Raw genomic sequence first — 654 nt, 5'->3', positions numbered from 1 at the left:
GACTCGGACCATTCCAATATGGCGGACGACTTACTTAGAAACAGCCACTAATTAGGCATCTATGTATTTCTATGTATGGTGTAGTCAATATTTAATTACATCTGTGTAGGTTGCCAAACAACCTAATAATACATCCAGAAAGACATCTAAGAGAAGTTATTGTTTATTTTGGATCCCTGTCTGAACAATTACCATAATCACTACCACTGAGTTACCGAAAAAAAAATGTTGATGCACCAGTTAGGCCAGCACCACAGCAGTACAAATCAGAAAATTAAGCTGGTAATTTCAGCAAAGTAAGCTCACAATTCAACCCCTCACTGACATTATACAGACAAAGATGAATTGTTAAACATTTAGAAGCACTGGTTATCACTGTTTGTTGAGGAGGAGGGGTGGACGGTGTGCCTAGGAGAGAAGCAGCAGCACACCTACCTTCTCAGCCTGGGCTTCCAGGGACTTCAGGTTGTTGGTCACAGTTTTCAACTCTTCCTCAAGCTCAGCGCATTTGCTGGTGTTTTACACATAGGTCGCAGAGGAGAGGAGGAGGAACAAGAGGAGGAAAGGTACATTGAGAGGAGGAGAACCAGAAGCAGGTTGGAACAGAGGTACATCAGGGAACCGGAAGAGAGGAAATGGGGGGGGGGGGTGGTC

General features: G+C 44.2%; 1 protein-coding gene across 2 annotated transcripts in view; it reads right to left on the bottom strand.

The window, feature by feature from the left end:
- Positions 1-393: 393 nt before the first annotated feature.
- Positions 394-654, bottom strand: part of LOC107703245 (tropomyosin alpha-1 chain-like) — a 15,923-nt gene continuing 15,662 nt past the window's right edge. For both annotated transcript variants that reach the window (XM_016505813.1, XM_016505798.1), the window contains one exon: positions 394-511. In XM_016505813.1, coding sequence (XP_016361299.1) covers positions 409-511 — 103 coding nt within the window. In that variant the 3' untranslated portion in view covers positions 394-408. The remainder of the gene's footprint in view (positions 512-654) is intronic.

Source organism: Sinocyclocheilus anshuiensis, unplaced genomic scaffold (assembly GCF_001515605.1).
Source record: "Sinocyclocheilus anshuiensis isolate Anshui unplaced genomic scaffold, SAMN03320099.WGS_v1.1 scaffold1597, whole genome shotgun sequence".
In the NCBI taxonomy this organism is placed as follows: domain Eukaryota; kingdom Metazoa; phylum Chordata; class Actinopteri; order Cypriniformes; family Cyprinidae; genus Sinocyclocheilus; species Sinocyclocheilus anshuiensis.
Note: the sequence above shows the minus strand (reverse complement) of the source record. Positions and strands in the feature narration are given on the sequence as shown.